A 21,992-nucleotide genomic window follows, 5' to 3' on the forward strand; every position below is an offset into this window, starting at 1 on the left:
ACTGCTAAAAGAAATTGAACAAGACCTGAAAAAATGGAAGAACATACCATGTTCATGGATTGGAAGACTAAATATAGTTAAGATGGCAATTTTACCTAAACTGATTTACAGATTCAATGCAGTACCAATTCAAATCCCAACAACTTACTTTACAGAAATAGAAAAACCAATAACTAAATTTATTTGGAAGGGTAAGATGCCCCGAATAGCCAAAAATGTCTTGAGAAAGAGGAGTGAAGTGGGAGGTCTCACACTACCTGACTTTGAAGCATATTACAAAGCTACAGTGCTCAAAACAGCATGGTACTGGCATAAGGACAGATATACTAATCAATGGAATCGAATTGAGTGTTCAGAAGTAGACCCTCACATCTATGGACAACTGATCTTTGATAAGGCAGTGAAGCCGAAGCAACTGGGAAAGAGCAGCCTGTTCAATAAATGGTGTTTGGAGAACTGGATATCCATTTCCAAAAGAATGAAAGAGGATGTCCATCTCACACCTTATACCAAAATTAACTCAAAGTGGATCAAAGACCTAAACATTAGCACCAAGAGCATAAAACTCTTGGAAGAAAATGTAGGGCAATATCTTAAAGATCTTGTGAAAGGAGGTGGTTTCTTAGACCTCACACCCAAGGCACGAGCAACCAAAGAACAAATAGACAAATGGGATCTCCTCAAAATTAAACACTTTTGTACATCAAAGGACTTTGTCAAAAAAGTAAAAAGGCAACCTACACAATGGGAGATGATATTTGGAAACCACATATCAGATAAGGGTTTAATATCCCAAATATATAAAGGAATCCTGCATCTCAATAACAGAAAGACAAAGAATCCAATAAAAAAATGGGCAAAAGACATGAACAGACATTTTTCTGAAGAGGAAATACAAATGGCTCAAAAGCATATGAAAAAATGCTCAACTTCACTGGCTATTAAGGAAATGCAAATCAAAACCACAATGAGATATCATCTCACACCTACCAGAATGGCCATTATCCAAAAAACAGAAAATGACAAGTGCTGGAGAGGATGTGGAGAAAGAGGCACACTTGTTCATTGTTGGTGGGAATGTAGAATGGTGCAGCCACTCTGGAAGACAGTATGGAGGTTCCTCAGGAAGCTAAATATAGATTTGCCATATGACCCAGCTATTCCATTGCTGGGTATATACTCAGAGGAACTGAAACTTAAGACACAAACAGACATTTGTAAACCAATGTTTATTGCAGCATTATTCACAATTGCCAAGAGATGGAAACAGCCCAAATGTCCATCAAAGGACGAGTGGATAAACAAACTGTGGTATATACACATGATGGAATATTATGCAGCTGTAAGACAGAACAAAGACATGGATCATGTAATAATGTGGATGAACCTTGAGGACATTATGTTGAGTGAAGTTAGCCAGAAACAAAAGGACAGATTCTGTATGGTCTCACTAATATGAACAGACATTAATGAACAAACTTTGGGAGTTAAAAGCTGACAACACAGGTGACCAGGAGATAGAAAGAGGGCAGAGATCAGCCATTTGATGCTGAAGGACTACAGAATGTTTAGGATTGATTGCATAGATCCAGAAATAGATAGCATAATACTGTGTGATGGTAGCACAGTATTGTAAGTACACTGAACATAGATGTCTGCGAGTAAAGCTGAAAGAGGTGGGATAGGAGAATGTATGACACCAGAGGTAAAGATAGATGATAAAGACTGGGACTGTATAACGTGGCAAAAACTGGAGTGGCCAATGACTGTTACTAAATATACAAATATAAAAATGTTTTTGCATGTGGGAAAGCAAATGAATGTCAACCATGTAGAAATTTGAAAAAGGGATGGTATTCAGGAAAAAACATAATCAAAGCAAACTGGAGTCTATGGTCAACAGTAACATTGTAATATACCTCCATTAAATGTAACAAAGGCAATACGCCAATGCTAAATGTATATGAGAAGGGGATATAGGGGAGTAATATGGGATTCTTGGTAGTGGTGTTATTTGCTGTCCTTAGTAGTATATTGTTTTGTATGACATGTTATTTTTCTTTTTATCATTTTTTCTTATTGCAAAAAAAAAAAAAAATTTTTCTTGTAGTAATCAGTATGTTCAAATGCTGATTGTGGTGATAAATGTACAACTTTATGATGATACCATGAACAACTGATTGTACACTGTGGATAAATGTATGGTATGTGAATATAACTTTATAAAATTGTAGGAAAATATATATATAGGAGTAAAAGTGTTGGAGAAAACATGGTGAGAGGGATGATGCCTCACTAATATGGACTAACTACAATGTGTAAACTCAGAATTGAATCTTAGAACATAGCCTAACGTGGACACAATAATTGTAATAGTCCCAAGATTGTAAGCTCTTACAGCAGTTAACTCTATCCCTGAATTGTAAGGCCTATCTCTAAACTTTAAGATGCTGATCCCCTAGCATATGTTGTCACAAACATTGGGACTGGCAGTTTGATGTGCTGAGCCCTCAAGCATGGGATTTGCCCTTATGAAGCTCATTACCACAAAGGAAAGTCTAAACTTGTATGTAATGGTGCCTAAGAGTCTCCCCCTGAGTACCTCTTTGTTGCTCAGATGTGGCTCTCTCTCTCTCTAACTGAGCCATCTCGACAGGTGAACTCGCTGCCCTCCCCCCTACGTGGGACCCGACTCCCAGGGTTGTAAATCTCCCTGGCAACGCAGAGTATGATTCCCGGGGATGAATGTGGACCTGGCATCGTGGGACTGAGAGTATCTTCTTGACCAAAAGGGGGATGCAAAATGAGACGAAATAGTTTCAGTGGCTGAGAGATTCCAAATGGAGTCGAGAGGTCACTCTGGTGGACATTCTTATGCACTATATAGATAACACCTCTTAGGCTTTAATGTATTGGAATAGCTAGAAGTAAATACCTGAAACTACCAAACTCCAACCCAGCAGTCTGGACTCCTGAAGACAATTATATAATAATGTGGATTACAAGGGGTGATAGTGTGATTGTGAAGACCGTGTGGATCACACCCCCTTTATCTAGTGTATGGATGAGTGGAGGAATGGGGATAAAAACTAAAGGACAAATGGGGTGGGATGGGGGGATGATTTGGGTGTTTTTTTTTCACTTTTATTTTTTATCTTGTTCTGGTTCTTTCTGATGTAAGGAAAATGTTCAGAGATAGACTGTGGTGATGAACGCATAACTATGTTATCAAACTGTGGACAATGGATTGTATATCATGGATGATTGTATGGTGTGTGAATGTATTTCAATAAAACTGAATTTAATTAAAAAAAAAAGTTTAGGGAAGATATGGCAAAAGACATGAAGCGTATAATGAAAAACACTGGGCGTACATAAGGTAGAAATCGAAAGTTCGAAAAAAACAACTGGCAGAATCTATGGAAATGAAAGGCGCAACACGAAAGATGAAAGACACAATGTAGACATACGACAGCACATCTCAAGAGGCAGAAGAAAACACTCATGAACTGGAGAACAAGACACTTGAAAACCTATACACAAAAGAACAGGTAGGGAAAAGCATGGAAAAATAAGAGCACTGTGTTGGAGAATTTCATGACAACATGAAACGCATGAATGTACATGTCATGGGTGTCCCAGAAGGAGAGGAGAAAGGAAAAGGGGCAGAAGCAATAATAGAGGAAATAATCAATGAAAATTTCCCATCTCTTTCTCTTATGAAAGACATAAAATTACAGATCCAAGAAGCACAGCATACCCCAAACAGAATGGATCTGAATAGGCCTATGCCAGGACACTTAATAATCAGATTATCAAACATCAAAGAAAAAGAGAGAATCCTGAAAGCAGCAAGAGAAAAGCGATCCATCCCATACAGAGGAACCTTGATAAGACTATGTGCGGATTTCTCAGTAGAAACCATGGAGGCAAGAAGGAAGTGGGGTGATATATTTAAGATACTGAAAGAGAAAAACCACCAACCAAGAATCCTGTATCCAGCAAAACTGTCCTTCAAGTATGAGGGAGAGCTGAAAATATTCTCTGACAAACAGACAGTGACACGTTTTGTGAACAAGATACCTGCTCTCCAGGAAATACTAAAGGGAGCACTACAGACAGAAAGGAAAAGACAGAAGTGAAAGATTTGGAGTACAGTTTTGGGTGATGGTAGCCCAGCAATGTAAGTACACTGAACAAAGATGACTGTGAGTATGGTTGAAAGAGGAAGGTTAGGAGCATATGGAATACCAGAAGATAAAGATTGGGACTGTATAACTCAATGAAACCTAGGATGCTCAAAGATTGTGATAAAAGGTACAAATGTGTTTTTATATGAAGGAGAACAAATGAATGTCAACATTGCAAAGTGTTAAAAATAGGGTGGAATTGGGGGAAAAATACAATCAATGCAAACTGGAGACTATAATTAACAGAAACACTGTATTATGCTTCCTCTAGTGTAACAAAGGCAATATACTAAAGCTAAATGCATGTGGGGGTGGGTATCAGGAGGGGTATGGGACTCTTGGTATTCGTGATGTTGTCTGACTCTTTATTCTACTTTAGTTTAATGCTGTGTTTCCTTTTGTTGCTTCCTAGCTGTCTTTTTTTCTTTCTGTTTTCTTTTTCTCTTTTCTCTCTACCTTCTTTGATACTCCCTCCTTCTTTGTAGAAGAAACAGAGATGTCCTTATATAGATAGTGGCAATGGTGCTGAATACGTAAATACGTGACTATACAGGGAACCATTGATTGTTTACTTAGGATGGAATGAATGGTATGTGAACAAAACCCTCTTAAAAAAATGGGTTGATGGAAAAACCTTGAGGGCACTATATTGAGTGAAATAAGACAGACACATAAGGACAAATATTGCAGGGTCTCACTGATATGAACTAATTATAATATGTAAATTCATAGACATGAAATATAAGTTAATAGGATATAGAACAAGGCTAAAGAATGTGGAGCAGTTGCTTATTATGAGTAGAATGTTCAACTAGGGTGAACTTAAATGTTTGGAAATGGACAGAGGTGATGGTAGCACATCGTGAGAATAACTAACATTTCTGAGTGGTCTTTGAATGTGGTGGAAAGGGTAAGCTCAGAGTCACACATGTCACCAGAAGGAAAGTTGGAGGTTAAAAGATGGGAATGTATAAAACAGTGAGTCTTGTGGTGGACAATGTCCATGATTAACTGTACGAATATTAGAAATCTCTCTCATGAACTAGAACAAATGTATGACACTATAACTAGAAGTTAATAATAGAGGGGCATATAGGGAAAAAAAATGCCTATTGCAAACTATATACTACAGTTAGTACTAGTTAACATTCTTTCGTCAACAATAACAAATGTGCCATACCAATGCTATGAGTCACTAATGGATGGGGGATGTTTTAGGGGTATGGGAGGATTTGAGTTTCCTTCTTTTGTCTTTATTTCTTCTCTGGAGTAATGAAAATGTTCCAAAAATTGAAAAAAAATTAATTGTGGTGATGGATGCATAGCTGTATGCTGGTACTGGGGGCAATTGATTGTACACTTTGGATCTTTGGATAATTTTATGGTATGTGAACAATCTCAATTAAAAAAATAAAAATAAATACACAAGATTGTGTCATAGTGATAACTTACAAAGAAAATAAACTCATGCTTTTTCTTTAAAAGGCTTAGATCTGAGCTGTCAGGATAGCTTAGGTTTGTTTGCCACTGTCACAATTAGTCTTTGTCTTCCTAGTGATAATAAAGCTGTTCTATATCTTTTACTTTTCTGAAGAGATTTGCATGAACTGTCACTTCTTTTTTAATGTTGCTTTTGTAGTTTGGAATGTCATAAAACCACTGTAACTATTTTGTTGTAATTAAAGATAAAGAATTGGATGCATTACTCTTAAGGGAATCCAGTACTCAAAATGTATCCTTCTCCATGTATTTTATTATTTCATTTCCCATTAAAAATTTCTGAACATTTTAGATTTCAAAATCTTTTTCTTGGACCCCCTTTCTTCCTTTCCCTTGCAATTATATCCTGTCTACTCAGAAAATTGAAAATGATTCTGTGCGTTAACTCCTTAAATATAATACCTAGTCTTTTATTCATATCTAGCTGACTGTTCTACCTTCCGAGTGGACACTGCTGTTATCAAGCATCGAGTGCCAATCTTACTCAAGTACCTAGACTCAGATACAGAGAAGGAACTGCAAGCACTTTATGCACTACAAGCATCAATAGTAAAACTTGATCAACCTGCCAGTAAGTTCATCTATGTTACACTTACCACCAGTGGGTGAGATTTATCTAGGCTGAAATTTCAGAGATGGGGTTTGAACAGTGGACAATAGAACAATCACTAGTAACAAAAACCCAGACAACCAGCAACTTGAATAAATCTGAATTTTTTATGTCATTGACTTTTATAGGAAAATGACAACTAGTTTACATTAAAGGCTTACTCCTCATTCTAGGGCAGGTCTGTCTAATAAAACTTTTTGCATTGATGAACATCTATCTGTACTCTCTAATATGGTAACCACAAGCCACATGTGGCTTTGGGGCGCTTTAAATATGGCAATTGAGACTGAGAGAATTAATGTGTATTTGTTCATTTACCTTCAGATACAGGCTTTCCCTTGCGACTACGGTGCCCCAAAACTGAGGGTTTCTTTTTGCTCCCTTGCAGATTTGCTACGGATGTTTTTTGATTGCCTGTATGATGAAGAGGTGATCTCTGAGGATGCCTTCTACAAGTGGGAGAGCAGCAAGGACCCTGCAGAGCAAAATGGGAAGGGTGTGGCCTTGAAATCTGTCACAGCATTCTTCACGTGGCTGCGGGAAGCAGAAGAGGAATCTGAGGATAACTAAAACTTCAAATACACAAAACGAAACAAAAGAAACAATTTAAGTATTTTTTTAAAAAGTTTCACGTCTTCGCCAATCACAGTGCAGCAAGGCCAATTCTCGCAGAAACCCCCACGTGTGCACGAGTGGGAGAGGGGAAAGAGAAAAAAAGGTGATCATGGAGGAAAAAGGTACTGGAAAAAAGTAAACTTCAAACCTGAGGGCGGGAGCACTAAAACCAAAATACATGTATTATTTATAGAAAATATTTTCTGTTTTAATCTTTTCTTTTTAAACGAGGACTCATACTTTAAAAGAAACACATCTGTTTAGCAAAAAAAAAAAGTTAAGAACTTTTAATTTATTTTAAGGACTGCAAATGCCAGTGTAATTTTTTAATTTGCAGTTTCTGTAAACAACTTGTATAATAGAAAAGCAGAGAAATAAATTTCCCTCCCCTTCAAATGCACCTCACATTTGTTTTAAAGCATAATAGTTAGTCCAGATTTAAGAAGATTTGGTGAGCAAGGTAAGAAAGATTTTTTTTTTTTTTTTTTTTTTTTGCATCAAATCTTTCTGCCTGCCTCTCAGCTTGCTTCAGAAAATAAAAATCACAATAGTAATCAAAACATACATAACCTTGGAACAGAAGGAAAAACATTTGTGAAAATGCTGTGGACCAGAGAACTCCAAGAATTGTTTGTTGTTTAAAACAAAAAAAAAGTGCTACCCTGAGAAAAGTACTCTTAATACTTTTGAAATCTTTAGAGCAACTTTAAGGCTTGTAAATACATAGAACAAATATTTAAAAAAAGAAAAAAGAAATTGACTCAATACTATTTCTTTTCACTTTCAAAATATAAAGAACAAAATAAAGACAAACATTGCAAGTTTAAAAGAAAGTAAAGCGACTTCTCCTTTTGATAGCTGCTGCATGTGTGTCCCAGTGTCTGGGAGGTGCTGTTTGGCTATTTGTTGTCTGATCCAAATCTCTCCCACAGTGTGTGTGTGTCTACGTGTGTCTGTGCGTTTCCGCATTTAGAAAAGGCGAGTGAAGCTACTTTGTAGTTAAGGGATGCACTTGTACTTGGGTGGTAGAGCCCCCTCTGGAAGTCCAGGTGAATGTTCTTTTGAACACCAATCAGAAATGCATTTGTATGGAAGCAGATCTAAAGGCAATATTTTAAATGGTTAAGTGTTTTGCTGTATGTATCAGGGCTCAGGAGACTAATTCACTTTGATACTTAAAAAAAACAATAACAACAACAAAAAAAAAAAAACAACCTGACATCTCTTCTCCTTGCTCACCAGCCACTATCACTGATTTAAAAATCATACATCAGTTGATTACAATGCTCAAGAAGCCCAAAGATGTCTTCTAAAGAATGAAAGAAACCAAAGCTAAATTATCCTTTTAAAAAAGTGTGGGGTGGGGTTTAAAATCAAACCAATACCACGTATAAAAATTACATTGATCTCCACTACAACTTAAGTCAAGTCATTCTGGTAAGTGTATAATCAAGTGTGGTTTGGGCCTCTGTTTCTCTCACAGATACTGGAGTGCTGTGCTTTTTCTTTTGTTTTATAAAGTTGCACTCTCTACAGATGGTCTTCTATTACAATTGTTTGTGAGCTGTCACCCTACAAAATGTATTGATGAAGAAAAGCAGGCAGCTTCCATATAAACAGTCTTTGTGTTTTGTATCTGTATAACCAGAAATTTCTTCTGGCTTCCCTCTCTGAAGAAACATCCACATTAAGAGAGTTAGCAAAACTTGTATTGCTCAAGAACAAAATTTTCCAAGGCAATAAAAAGTTTTTCTCCAGAGTATGACTGAACATCACACAGGATCCAGCTACATGAGCCCACAGTGCCCATTCTGCAGTGGTGGAGCCCTGGATGTCATGTGACAGCATCTGCCATGAAACATGGGGCCTGAAAAGTTGTTTAGGGTTTAAGTGCAGCTCTGCTTAGCAGCCCTCAGTTGGGGGAAGGAACCTGGTTGGATAAGCAGAGTTTTAACAGTCTCCAGAATCAAAGTGCAGGGGATTCCGATATAGAAATCTCCCGAGTGATACAGGTTTTTAGAAGATTTTGGCAGCACACACGGGGTGAGAAGTGGAAATTTTGGGGAAAGTAGGTAGTGATTGTCTCTTGGGAGTCAGTGGCTGTTGCTTGCATGGGTCTGGTCAAGTAGTAGACATGGACCTATTCAACAATATTTTAGAGATGGACAAGTAGAAGGTGTGGAAGAGAGAGAATTTTTGATGGGGGAAAGTGTTGAAAAAAGCTTCAGTTATAAACATCTATAGGATGATAACACATAATGTTTGAAATCTCACCAATGACATGAAGTATGTTGAAGAGACTATAAAGTAACCTTCAAGTACCTTATTGCTTCATGCACAGAAATGTTACATAGGATTAGAAGGGTTACCAAATAGCAGATATGATCAAAGTGAAATAATGATCCCTACTAATAATTGAAATGCAAAAAGTCATGAAACTTGCCACCTTCATAGTCTTCTTAGGGGAAAGCAGGGTTTAGGTGTCTGTGTTTGTTGTAAAGTAATAGGTGACATTGCCAACATTCAGCATGTCTGTATTCCTTCAGGCTATAGCAAAAGCTGTTTTATCCATTTCAACAGACAGACTTTGGAAACAGGTACAATGCCTCTTTTAGTTCATTAATTCAAGGTGTTTTGTGTCTTTATTCAAACCAGTTCAGTAAGTTAAATGAGAGTTCTGTCATTTCTAACGAAGGAGATGATGCCAGTTTTAAAAATAAACTCAAGTCTGGTCACAGCTGCATCATGATCTAGCTTCATTCAACATAATTACTGAGTATCTACCATATACTAAGTGCAGGGAGTGTAACTCAACAAAACAGTCTCAGCTCTTCATTGAGCTCATATTTTTCAAGGAAGAAAAGAAAGTGGTTAGTACGTTGACTCAGCACCCTATCCCACTAAGAAATGTCTGCCTGTCATTATCTTGGCAAATCTTTGATTTGGATTTTGGCCTGCTCTTTTATTTCTAAGTGCATTCTAGACTATTTGTAACAATTAAACCCTAGACAGTTGTATCTTTTCTAGAACCAGTCTCCAAGTTCTAATTCTGATGGTTTTGATAAATTATCTTTTTTGTTTCAAATGGCTCCATTCACGTCAAGAAGACCTTAAGCTAGAAAAAAAATAGGCCATTGCATTTGATTCTTATGTTTTCATTAATTCAAGTTTTGTTCTTTTAAAGAAAATTGAACAGATCTAGTTTTTCCATTTTGGCCATGCCATTGGTGTTTATGCACGCCTATGTTCCCTATTTTGTATAAAGTAACATTTTGTATTGCTTTTTTCATTGACATGAAATTTACATATTCTAAAATTCACCCCTTTAGAGTATACAATTCATTGTTTTTTAGTTTTCACAGAATTTTGCAACCATTACCAGTATCTAATTTCCTCACCCCCAAAAGAAACCCTGTATCTATTAGCAGTCATTCTGCCCTGTCCCCAGCGCCTGGCAACCACTAATCTACTTTCTATCTCTACGGATTTGCCTGTTCTGAATACTTCATATAAATGGAATCATAGGCTGCATTACTTTTTGTTTTGACCTTCAATCCAACATTTAGCAAATGGTCAAATTCTCACGGGTGTTTGCTTGCAACATCAGAGCCTGACAGCAAGAGTTAGGCCCCTGATGTTCACCTGTTTTTGGTTTAAGTTTTTGTTCTTTAAGTGGAACTTCTTTTGACATAGCTTGGCAATGTTTATAAGCATCAGCTGGTTCTGAACGTGTTCAGGAGAAATTCCTTTTATCACTCTGTGGACTTAACACGTATGACCTGAGATGTTTGCCATCCTAGCACTGGCAAGTAGGGTCTGGTCATTTTGACTCCTCATGTCTTGCTGTTTGAGTAGTTTTCCTTGGGATCAAAATTCCCACATGAATTGGAGGCTATTAAAGTGTACCCTAGAAAAGTTAAGATGGAGCTTGACTTGGAGTTGAAGTCCCAAAACAGAATATGAGCAGGCTGCTTTATTTAACTTTTAGTCTCTGGTTTACAAATTAGGATTTAAATATAGATACTTTAGTTTTTATTTTATCGTAATAAGTACATTAAAGTCTAAAGTTGTATTTATCCTCTTCATTGAAGCATAGTTGGACATAGGATCTTGATGCTGCTTGCTTGTCATGAGAGTGAAATTGCACAGTAAGGAATAATATGCCTTGAAACAGAACATCTACCACTGGTTGGTCCCATTTCATTTGTTTTACAGAAGACCTCCTTTTCTATGCAATAAATTTAATCTATTTGTTTCCATATTCTCCAGTGGTTTCTGAAGAGGTAAACTACATGCCCACTAGCTTCACATATCATATGTGTCCTTCAAGGGGAAAAAGGATAATCTATTAGAAAAGCTATCTTGATACTACCAAAAAACACCCAACACTTGACATTTTTCTATACTCCCAAGTCACAAAGTGATTAAAATATCAAAAAATGAGCTGCAGAGAATTACAAGCCAATGTTTTTCCTTAATAAATCTTATTTCGAAATAATTTTAGACTTACAGGAAAGTTGCAGGGGTTTTACAGAGTTCCATATACCCCTCACCCAATGTCCCCTATTATCATCTTACATTATCATGGTACAATTGTCAAAACTAAGGAACCAACATTGCTACATTACTATTAACTAAACCCCAGGCTTTATTTGGGTTTCATTAATGTCATCTTTCTGTTCCAGGATGCAATTCAGGTTACCACATTGCATGTAGCTGTCATATATCCTTAATGTCTTGTGGTCTGACTATTTTTCAGGCTTCCCTTGTGTTTCATGATGTTGACGCTTTTGAGGAGTACTGGTCAGGAATTTTGTAGAATGCCCCTCAATTTGGATTTGTAATGTTTTCTTACAATTAGACTGGGGTGTGAGTTTTGGGTGAAAAATACCACAGAGGTGAAATGCCCTTCTCATATGATGGGAGTAGAGTGCAGATATCATGATGACATGATAGCCACATGATATCACTGGTGTTTTTAAACTTGATCATTGATTAGGACAGTGTTTGCCAGCTGTCTCTCCTCTTCTTTCTTCCTTTCTTACTCTTGTCTGCTTTCTGAAAGCTAGTCACTGGGTCCAGCCCAATCTAGGTGAAGGTGGTAGGTAGGAGAGAATTAAAGTCTACCTCCTTGAGGGGGAAGTATCTACATAAATTTGGAATTCTGGAAGGCTGCAAGGAAGATTTGTCTCTTCTCCCCATTTATTTATTCAGTAATTTTATTTATATGTTTATAAATAAACATATAAAAGAAACATGTGAGTCCATGCTGATAACATATGTTATGTGAGTCCATACTGATAACATATAACATATGTTATCAGTATGGACTCACATGTTTCTTTTATACCATGGAGTATAATACAATACCAAATTCTTTTATTGTTCAGATTGTTCCAGTTTTGGCCATTGGGTGCTCTTTCAAGTTGCTCCTTTGTCCCTTTGACACACCTTTATTCATTTGTTTTTTGAGCACTTCCTTACTTTCTGACATTGCAAAATGTAATACGCAGCAGGTCTATCTTGTATTTTCCCTACCCTGGCCCTAGAATTGGCCATTTCTCCAATGACCCTGGTTCCTTTTTTGGGAAATGGTATTTAGAATTCAAGATCTGGGCAGTGGGTGAGCTCACTGCTTCTGGGATATTGCTACTTCTTTATCTGCGGAAGTTTAAACTCCAGTTTTTACTGAAGGAGAGATCTTTCCAGGTGAGTAAGCCACCTTCACACATTACACTATGAATTTTAGAAAATACTGCCTTGGGGTTTTTTTTTGTTTTTTGTTATGATACTCTGGCCACCTAAAAGTCTCAAGCCTGTAGATACTTCAATCATGCTTTTGCTCATTTATGCAACAAGAAAAAAGGAACTGTTCTCCCTCTCTTTCCCCATTATGATGACTGATTTTAATTTTCCCTTTTCTTAGCCAGCAATATTTAGGGAATATATTAAGGCATGATAGCTGGGTGGATATTAAGAGTTCATGCAGGAAGAAGTGTGTGCTGTAGTGGAAAGAGATCTACACTGGGAGTTGGGACAGTTGTTTTTAATGCTAACTCTGCTGTTTACTGACCATGTGACCAGTCTCATATCTCATATGGGCTTCTGAGTCCTCTTTATAAAGGGCTCACTCATGCCAACCACATGAGCACATCCAGAATCACTTTAAATACTGCTTACTGAGTTTAACAAAAAAGTAAGGTCTTGTTAATAATAGGATATTAAACTTTTCAATAAGAATATCAAGATTTTTTTGAAAGGTTCAAAACAAACCACTCTTCAGCAGTTGAACTTGTACTACCAGTGTTATCCTTTTTGACACTTACCTCTTGTTCACAAATACCCATCTGGCATGAAGTCCCAGGAAGCTGTCTTTGTCAAAGCTCAGCAAGCTGTCCTACCTTAACTTTTTCTTAGAACATAGAATAGTGCTCAACATTGGCTGCACTTTAGAATCACCTAGAGAACTTTTAAAGTACAAACTCTGGGGCCCCTTGCCAGATGAATTATTTTAAAATCTCTGGGAATAAGACCTGGGCATTTCTTTTTTGACGTTCCCTAGATTATCCTGATTGAGACCACCGTTAACTAAATCAGTAAAAATAACCTGATTTAGCTAATGGTTTGGAGAACAACTTTTATTTTCAGATATCTTAAAAATATATTTGACTTCTAGATGCTTCAAGTCTCATCTATTCCTGTAAAATTTTGCCAAACTGCAAGATTGCTGGACACACAAATACGGAATTACAAATGTGACATGAAAGTACAGTGCTCTGAGAACATATAGTGGGGTCTCTGTAAACTGGAGAATTAAGGAATGCTTCCCTTGAGAAGAGAATTTTAAACTGAGAAATCTGAGGAATTAAATAGTCAGGGAGGTGGGAATATAGGTTCAAATCTAGGGGATCATGTGTGCAAGCGTCCAGTGATGAGGGAATAAATGTGTACAAAGACTGAAGGAGGACAGGGCGGCAGAGTACAGTAAGTTCAGTCACGGGCACATACCAGTCTGATCTATGTGTATTTAAATCACAGAGCTGCATGTAATGGTAATGATTCTTCCATTGCAAGTCAGGTCATCTAAAATGTAAAGATTTTGAAACTTTTCAGAGATATTCAGGAGTGATATACAAAAACCAGTTCCTCTGTATTCACAGATTGGCTATCATTTTATAGATTCTCAGTGTACACTCAAAACATTCTCACATGAAAGAATTTCAACATAACATGACAAATTGAGCCAGACAAACTGGTCAAGGGGACTCAAATAACTTTTTGGAAGCTGCCATGTCCTCTTTTTTAGTAGATCTCACTAAACACCAACCTTAATTGGTGTTTCTTAAAAAATAAGTTCTCAGCAAGAGGAATGGAGTGCTTTTAATCATTTCCAATCCCTAAATTTAGCCAATCTCCATATTTATTTGTTGGACTGGGATAACCACAAACTTTGAATCACGGTTATTCCAAGTGAGGGCCTTGGACCAGTAGCATCAACATCACCTGTGAGCTTATTAGAAATGCAAATTCATGGGCCCAACCTAGTAAATCAGAATCTCGAGGAATGGAAGGGATCCAGGAATCTTGTAACATATCTTCAGGTGGTCCTTACACACATTAAAGATTGAGAACCACTTCCTAGGAGTATTTCACATCTCTGCCAGTTTATAAAGCCCTCTGACAAAAGCTAACTAGAAACAAGGACTTTCTTTTTTTAATTCAATTTTATTGAGATATTCACGTACCATAGAGTCATACAAAGTGTATGTTCAGTTGTTCACAGTACCATTATATAGTTGTGCGTTCATCACCAGAATTAATTTTTGAACATTTTCATTACCACACACACAAAAATAAGAATAAAAATGAAAATGAAAAAGAACAATTAAAGTAAAAACACTGGGTGCCTTTTTTTTTTTTTTTTTTTTTTTTTGGCCCCTTTTTTCTACTCATCCATAAGGGGAGTGTGGCCCATATGGCTTTCCCAATCACATTGTCATAAGCTACATTTTTATACAATTGTCTTCAAGATTCAGGGGTTCTAGGTTGTTGTTTGATAGTTTCAGGTATTTACTGCTAGCTACTGCAATTCATTAGAACCTAAAAAGGGTTGTCTATATTGTGCCTAAGAGTGCCCACCAGAGTGACCTCTCAGCTCCTTTTGGAATCTCTCTGCCACTGAAGCTTATTGCATTTCCTTTCACATCCCCCTTTTGGTCAAAAAGATGTTCTCCATCCCATGATGCCGAGTCTAGATTCCTCCCTGGGAGTCATATTCCACGTTGCCAGGGAGATTTACTCCCCTGGGTATCAGATTCCACATAGAGGGGAGGGCAGTGATTTCACCTGCCAAGTTGGCTTAGCTGGAGAGAGAGGGCCGCATCTGAGCAACAAAGAGGAATTCAGGAGGAGACTCTTAGGCACAATTATAGGCAGGCCTAGCCTCTCAGAAACAAGGACTTTTAAAAATTAGGGTTTTGCATTCTCGTCTGTAATACAGGAACAATAATCCCTTCCTACATTGCAGTACCAACAAGATGATATATGTCAAGATCTGTTGTAAGATGCAATTTGCTATGAAACAGAGGATGACATCTAATTTGTTCTTAACACCAACCTCATGACATATGTAAGCTAGTAGTACTGCCTTTTACCAGATAGGGAAACTGAGTGCCACGGAAGTCATGTACCTAGCAAGTCAGAACTGAGACTTGCGCTATGTTTTCTGGGAGGCAGTGTTCTCCAAAAAATATTCTCAGCACCAGAAGTCTTTATCCTACACTTTGAGAAAAGTGGTATGGTGGATATACTTCAGAACATTAGTATTGGAAAAATTGGAGCTTTGGTTGTAAGATCAGATAATACACCCAGCATTCTGCACAGAATATTTGAGGCATTTCCTGCCTGTGTCCAATGTTATTTTTGTACCAGACCCTATGACCTTACATCATTTTAAGCCACATACATTTAGATTTCCTTTCCAGAGCTATAGGACATCATGGTTTGCCTATCCATGTTTCTTTAATACTCTTTGTATGGTTCAAAATTTTTTGTTTTCTTTTCCCTAGAAGGCTCCCACTTTTTTTTTTTTTTTTTTTTTTTTTGCACAAGTTACACAATGTCCTACCTAGAAAAACAGAAACTGACTAATTTTTGCTACAAAACCATAATGGACTCTGAGAATATCAGGTAATATACTCTAAAATACATATTCTGGCACATCCCGCTCTGACTTTGTTCCTAACGTTAACTACTTTGGATACAGAGACAGTGATACCAAACAGGTTGGCTGGTTGGTTAATGTAAATTCTAGTTTTCTCTTATTAAGTATCATAGATGCAGAATATAAAGCAGAGACATAAAATTACACTAAATTTGAATATCAACCATCATGCAGGGCCTTTTCAGCCAAAATGTTTCATCTGTTGGGAGAGTAGGATTGTCACTGACAAATCAAAATGTAATTTTTAAAAGTTGAACTAACAATCTTGAATCCTGAAGTGTGTGATTCTCAAGAATTATGGCTTCTCTTTCTGAACTTTGGATGGTTGAGATTTTTATGGCCTTGCATTTTTAAGAATACTCAAAGTCAAAAATTTCTGGTTTTCCTTTTTGAAAATACTCCATTTTCTCATCACTATGCAGTTTCACTTTATTTTATAAAAGGAAAGGATCCTTTCCAACATCAGTCATCATTTTGGAACTCTTCTGTTTTTTGTGTTTTGTTTTTTTTTTCCTGTTTTAATAAATGGATTCAATTTAATAATTCTGATTTTTAAAATTCTTCTTGTTTCCTATCAGATTTTGACTCATGTTCTCCTTTAAATTACTGTGTTTTATTGAGGGGGGGGATTTTCCGCTTTAAACTTAAAGAAACTTCCTTAATCAAACTTCTTCGTATTCACAAAGGAAAGGCATCTCAGGGTGGCAAACTTGTTCTGCTGGGATTTTTCTGGTTTTAAAACTAAAAGTCTCACCTCCCACTAACCCTCCAGCCTTCTCTCTGGTCTAGGCAGACTCGGATGGTTGGTCACCCTGGGTGTCACTGAGCTAGCACTAGGTCTCGCCTCACCACCACTGCAGACCTGCTTGCACTGCAGCATTTCTCTGCAAAGTAGCCAAGAAGTGGGAGTGGAGGGAGATGAAAAGTACTGTTGGCAAATTAACTTCATATTTCACAGTCAAAACAAACTGGAAGTGTTGCTTTTTAGTAAATCTAGCAAATTCCTTCAGTCCATCTAAAATGTAGTTGTCTTGCCTCTGATGGTTAAAAGGACGAAAAGACAGATGAAACACACACAATTTCCAGAATCTGACATGAAAATAGGCTGGAAAGCAAATTCTGTTTTCCCTATAGTTGGAAGGACTAAGCACATTGGTTACCTTGGTTCTAGATCCTATTCTCCACTGAAAAGACACTTGTCTTTGTGGGGGGAGCCGGCATGGAGAATTCCCAAGTTTTTGTTCCCTTAAGGGCTGAGCTGTAACTCTACCCAATATGTCAAATGCTGCAATCTAAATTACAACTGTTGTTTAAAACCCTGATTCTCAAAATAATAGTCAACTCTTGGCACTAACATTTTTCAGACCCCTCAAGTAATAGTTTTGGCTAGAATTGTTGACTCCCATTGAACATCAAAAGACGGCTAATTTCTAGGACAGAGATTTTCAAACCATGGGTGGCAAAATTTATTTAATGGATTGCAACCAGCAGTTTTTAAATAACTAGAATAGAACATATGAATACATCTTTTTTTTTTAATCTTCATGTCTTCATTTTATTGAGATATATTCACATACCACGCAGTCATACAAAACAAATCGCACTTTCGATTGTTCACAGTACCATTACATAGTTGTACATTCATCACCTAAATCAATCCCTGACATCTTCATTAGCACACACACAAAAATAACAAGAATAATAATTATAGTGAAAAAGAGCAATTGAAGTAGAAAAGAACACTGGGTACCTTTGTCTGTTTGTTTGTTTGTTTCCTTCCCCTATTTTTCTACTCATCCATCCATAAACTAGACAAAGTGGAGTGTGGTCCTTATGGCTTTCCCAATCCCATTGTCACCCCTCATAAGCTACATTTTTATACAATTGTCTTCGAGATTCATGGGTTCTGGGTTGTAGTTTGATAGTTTCAGGTATCCACCACCAGCTACCCCAATTCTTTAGAACCTAAAAAGGGTTGTCTAAATTGTGCATAAGAGTGCCCTCCAGAGTGACCTCTCGGCTCCTTTTGGAATCTCTCTGCCACTGAAGCTTATTTCATTTCCTTTCACATCCCCCTTTTGGTCAAGAAGATGTTCTCCGTCCCACGATGCCAGGTCTACATTCCTCCCCGGGAATCATATGAATACATCTTTTAGTAAATGTTATTTTGTGAAACTTATTTGGTTTTTATATATTGGTTCATGGTCCTTTAACCAAAACCACTGGGGCAAGATGTATTTCAGAATTTTTCAGAGCCTTGAAAAAAGTTTTAAAGTTGGATGACTGCTGGGCAGAATGGAGTTAAAAATATAGCCACCATTGATGAGAGGAAAGTGCAATATTGGCAAGATGGAATCAAGAATATTGCCATCTTTTAACCAGGGTCTTAGCCTCAGATATCATAAAAACAAGAAAACCATTAAGAAGGGCAGAGCAGGTAATAATAAATCTTCATCAGCCTCCTTTTTTTGCCTAATAGGATAAATTGCTTATTGTCTTGCCATCCCATTCTAAGCTGCAGCTAAATTAGCCATTTCCAGTCTTCCTGGCTGCTAAACAGAAAATTCAAGTGATTTCCAATCCTGCCAGGTCCATACATTCCTAATGGATCACGCCCTGGTCTGGGCTGATAGTTCCTTCTGTGTAAAAGCTCAATCCTTGGCCACGATTCATGGGAAGAAAAAAGATCGGCCTTACAAGGAACAGAAACCTTCTCTCCCCCTAGCTAGTCAAGAGTTATTCTTCAAACCTCTCCCTGTTAAATACTAGTTGGAATATGAGTAAAATAGGTAGATGTATCTTTGATACCCTGCCCAGTGGCTGCAATGTTGTAGCTCTGGTCTGGGAACACTGTTACAATATGCAATTGCTTCAATTTTCTCCATCCTGATACCAAACACTCCAAAATCACACACTTTGCTTTCTTATACAAAAACAATACCTTTTAGCCTGATAAACTTAAGTATCTTTTAGCTTTAAATTTGAGGACTCTGGGACTTCCTGTAACATTGGTGGGTCTGGGCAGAATTTTTAAGTCATCACTGACTGCAACACATTTACTCCTTTTCTCTCTCCTAGAAGCTCCTCCCTCAGTCAGACACCCCGGGTTCTTGCTTCTCTGATCTGTGGCTGTCAAAGGGAAGACTGAATTTTCAAGTTTAGAGGTTAATGAATTCTCAGTTAATTTGAAGCTTGTATGGTAGCTCTCCTTGGTATTGTCACTTTAAGAGTGATCTAGAGCACGGTGAAACTTAAACCAAAGGAATGAATCTCCAAATGGTAGAACTTCATGCACTTTGATATCAGCAGTCTTTGAGCAAGAGGGTCTTCCTGGTGCCTGGAAGCCCACTCTTTGACAGTCACCTTCTCTATGCAACACTAAGAGCGGACCTGTTCTAAACTTGCCAAGATGGGTATTCCCACCAGTGCAGATAGTGTAACTGCTCAAGTAAAGGGTATGAAAATCATCATGTAACTGTTTAACACATGCACAACTGATACTTTTAACATTATGGCACAAAGAAAGCCAAATAAGATAACTAGAACTATGAAACCATATCCCCATGGAGTCTAACTCAAGTACAGCTGAATATAAAAATCAAAACTGGCCACATTACATTTAGCAGAGGTCAAAAGTCTGAACCAATAAACATGTATAATAAAAATTTTAAATCTCTTTATAAGCAGAAAACTTAAAGTTTCAGTCTTCAAGCTAATTTCCATCTCAGTCACAGCAAATTGTATCCTTAGTGCATGAATGCGTGGGCCTGTGCTACTGAGGAAAAAAATTGTTTCAGGGTTTTTCCCTTTGCTGTACATGTTGTGTACAACAGAATAAAGATTTTTTTTTTAAAGCAAAATTCTTTGGAGGAAGGAAAATCTCACAATTTGCTCTTAACTGGGTGAGCTTCTCTCATGAGATGATGCTAAAGGCATTTTAGGATAAGAAAAAAAGGATGTTTTAAGTATATGAATACATAAAAATGGACTTTAAGACTGTAATCTTAAAAGAAGGGAGACAAAAGATAGAAACGAGAATAAAAGGAAATGAGCAGTATGATGAAATGGCACAAAATGACCAAAATCCCTTGTGAACAGGTTGAAGCTGACACCAAAGTATCATAGAATAGTTAATGCCATCAGGACATTAACGATAAGACTCACCCAGTAAGGAATTTTTGGTGATGGTGGATAGATTTTTATACAGCTGACTTTGAAACTGATGGAGTGGATAGGGATGGTTGGGGAAGCTGCTGAGACAGTTAAAATTCTAATAACGGGGTCAGAGGATTGGGCTAGTAATTGCTCAAATGGTTTCAAAAATAAGTCTTCCCAATGACTGGCTCGTGTGTTTGGGTATTGGTTATTGCCTAGGGGCAATTCTAGTGTTCCATTTTTCCCTATATTCATAACCCGACCCCCCATCACCACCAAAAAAATAATAATAATAACCCACAAAACTGCCGCTTTTAATATCTTTCCAATCTGGATTTGAAGAGTTACATTTTTCAACCGTACTTGCATTGGCTAAGTACGCTGATACCAACGTAATATGACAATTCGAAGGGAGTTCTCTTTTCTCCTCTAATCCCAGAGTTTCCTTTTCGGGAACCCTTAATGTGAGATATTGGGTTCTCCGTTATCTCGTTTTCCAATTCTTCTACGATCCTGAAAGATGGGTACTTTGCTGTCTTGCTGTTTCTAAACTGAGAAGTGGGAAAATGCCAACCCCTCAAAGGCAAACGGATCGCCAAAGAGGAAACCCGGCTGAGACCCGGGACTGAACTAGAGAGCAGACAAAAGAAAGAGTAAGGTATGAAACGAGTGCTCCTCCGAGGAAACCGAAACCGCCCCACCCACTTTAACACGGCGGCGCCAGGGCAACGCCGGATATAATCTGGGCCGACCGGAGTCCTCCCGCGCGGGCATCCTCCGGTAGACGCCTTCTTGCAGCTTTGAGCGCCCCCTCCCCTGCCGCTGGCTGGGGGTGCGGCCGCTGGCGCGCGCGGGTGGGGCGGGACCGCGCGGGGGCGCGCGCGCGCGCGCGGGTCCGCGGGCAGGGGGGCGGGGCGGCAGAGCTCGGCAGCTGGGCCTGGAGGACAGCAGCGGCGGAGGCGACGAGCGGTGCAGGAGCGGCACCGAGGGGCCGTGCGGGACACAGGCGCCGAGAAGTGGGGGAGCGCAGAGGTAACGCAGAACGGAAAAGGCGGGCGGGGGGTGGGCGCTTGCTCGCTGAGCCTGGAAGGCGAGCGGCGGAGGCCGCCAGTCCGGGGCGCCGACACCGCTCCCTGTGAGGAGGGGGCGGGGCGCTTGGGGCCCCGGAGGTGGTGCCTTTTGTCTGCTTTCCTCGGCCGCTCCGCCTCTGCTTCCCCTCCCTCCTGTGCCCTAACCCTCAGGCCCTCTGGTTGACACCTCCTCCGGGACCCTCTAGCGCGCGTGCCCTCCCGCCCTTGTTTTGTTTGGAATTAGCGGTGGCGGGGGGAGTCTTTCCCCCGTGTAAGGACCCTGCGTCCCAGTGCGCCTGCGCCAGCGTCTTCCCGCCGCGTTCCGATTGGTCGAGGGCTTGCGCATGCTCCCAGGCTGCGGGCCTGGTCTCCCCCGCGTTCCTCCCTCACCCCACTCCTCAAAGGTTTTCGGAGCGGGTTCGAAAGATGCCGGCGGCGGTGACTGGCTGCGGCGGACCCGCCCCCCCACTGGGTTCTCCGCCCCCCGCCGCCGCCGCCATTACGGAGCTCCCAGTGGTGAGTGTGCGGAGCGCTTGTTGCTCGCGATCCTCAGCTTTTAGTGTCGCAGGGGCGGGCGCTGCCCGGTCACTTCGTCGGCCCCGCCGCGTTCCCGGCTTCGCATCCGCCCC

General features: G+C 39.0%; 2 protein-coding genes across 25 annotated transcripts in view; both read left to right on the plus strand.

Annotated features, from left to right (window-relative positions):
- Positions 1–7,627, plus strand: part of EIF4G3 (eukaryotic translation initiation factor 4 gamma 3) — a 443,721-nt gene extending 436,094 nt beyond the window's left edge. For all 20 annotated transcript variants that reach the window (XM_037828262.1, XM_037828266.1, XM_037828268.1 and 17 more), the window contains 2 exons: positions 6,115–6,261; positions 6,689–7,627. In XM_037828262.1, the coding sequence (XP_037684190.1) occupies positions 6,115–6,261; positions 6,689–6,870 (329 nt within the window). In that variant the 3' untranslated portion in view covers positions 6,871–7,627. The remainder of the gene's footprint in view (positions 1–6,114; positions 6,262–6,688) is intronic.
- A 13,577-nt stretch (positions 7,628–21,204) lies between these two features.
- Positions 21,205–21,992, plus strand: part of HP1BP3 (heterochromatin protein 1 binding protein 3) — a 41,621-nt gene continuing 40,833 nt past the window's right edge. For 3 of the 5 annotated variants that reach the window (XM_037828285.1, XM_037828292.1, XM_037828293.1), the window contains exon 1: positions 21,214–21,325. The gene's annotated coding sequence lies outside the window, so the exon portion shown is untranslated. Of the gene's footprint in view, positions 21,326–21,744; positions 21,880–21,992 lie in introns of those variants that run through there. The other 2 variants (XM_037828287.1, XM_037828286.1) reach the window with 2 other exon arrangements.

Source organism: Choloepus didactylus, chromosome 2, assembly GCF_015220235.1.
Source record: "Choloepus didactylus isolate mChoDid1 chromosome 2, mChoDid1.pri, whole genome shotgun sequence".
NCBI classification, from domain to species: domain Eukaryota; kingdom Metazoa; phylum Chordata; class Mammalia; order Pilosa; family Megalonychidae; genus Choloepus; species Choloepus didactylus.